At 57.2% G+C, this 411-nt stretch overlaps 1 protein-coding gene across 1 annotated transcript in view; it reads right to left on the reverse strand.

The window, feature by feature from the left end:
- Positions 1-71: 71 nt before the first annotated feature.
- Positions 72-411, reverse strand: part of CSK (c-src tyrosine kinase) — a gene marked incomplete at its 3' end in the record, with an annotated part of 2340 nt that continues 2000 nt past the window's right edge. Inside the window, exon 7 of the mRNA XM_010016032.1 lies at positions 72-158. Coding sequence (XP_010014334.1) covers positions 72-158 — 87 coding nt within the window. The remainder of the gene's footprint in view (positions 159-411) is intronic.

The following is a 411-nucleotide window of genomic DNA, read 5'->3' on the forward strand; positions in this document are numbered from 1 at the left end:
CAGGATGGGGAGGAGGTGGGTTCCCCCTCCCAGCACCCAGCCCTGACGGCACGGGGATGGTCCTCACTTACAATTCTCGGATAAGGCACTCGCCCGAAGGAGTAGATTTCCCAGAGGAGGATCCCGAAGCTCCATACATCTGACTTGGTGGAGAATTTCTGGAGGGAGAGAAGCCCCATGAGTGGGCTCAGGTAGGAATGAGGGCAACAGATCTTCCCCCCCCTCAGAGCAGCTGGTTTTAGGGGTCAGACAGCAGGAACTGGGGCTCAAGCACCATTTCTGAGTGGAAAAGTTGGGGGAGCTCGGGGGGTACACCTTTCCATGAGCCTCCATCACATCCCTCCCCTATTCCAACACATCCTCCCAGCTGGGGGGTCATAGAATCCAAGACTGGTTTGGGTTGGAACGGAC

Source organism: Nestor notabilis, unplaced genomic scaffold (genome assembly GCF_000696875.1).
Source record: "Nestor notabilis isolate BGI_N333 unplaced genomic scaffold, ASM69687v1 scaffold19706, whole genome shotgun sequence".
NCBI lineage: Eukaryota > Metazoa > Chordata > Aves > Psittaciformes > Psittacidae > Nestor > Nestor notabilis.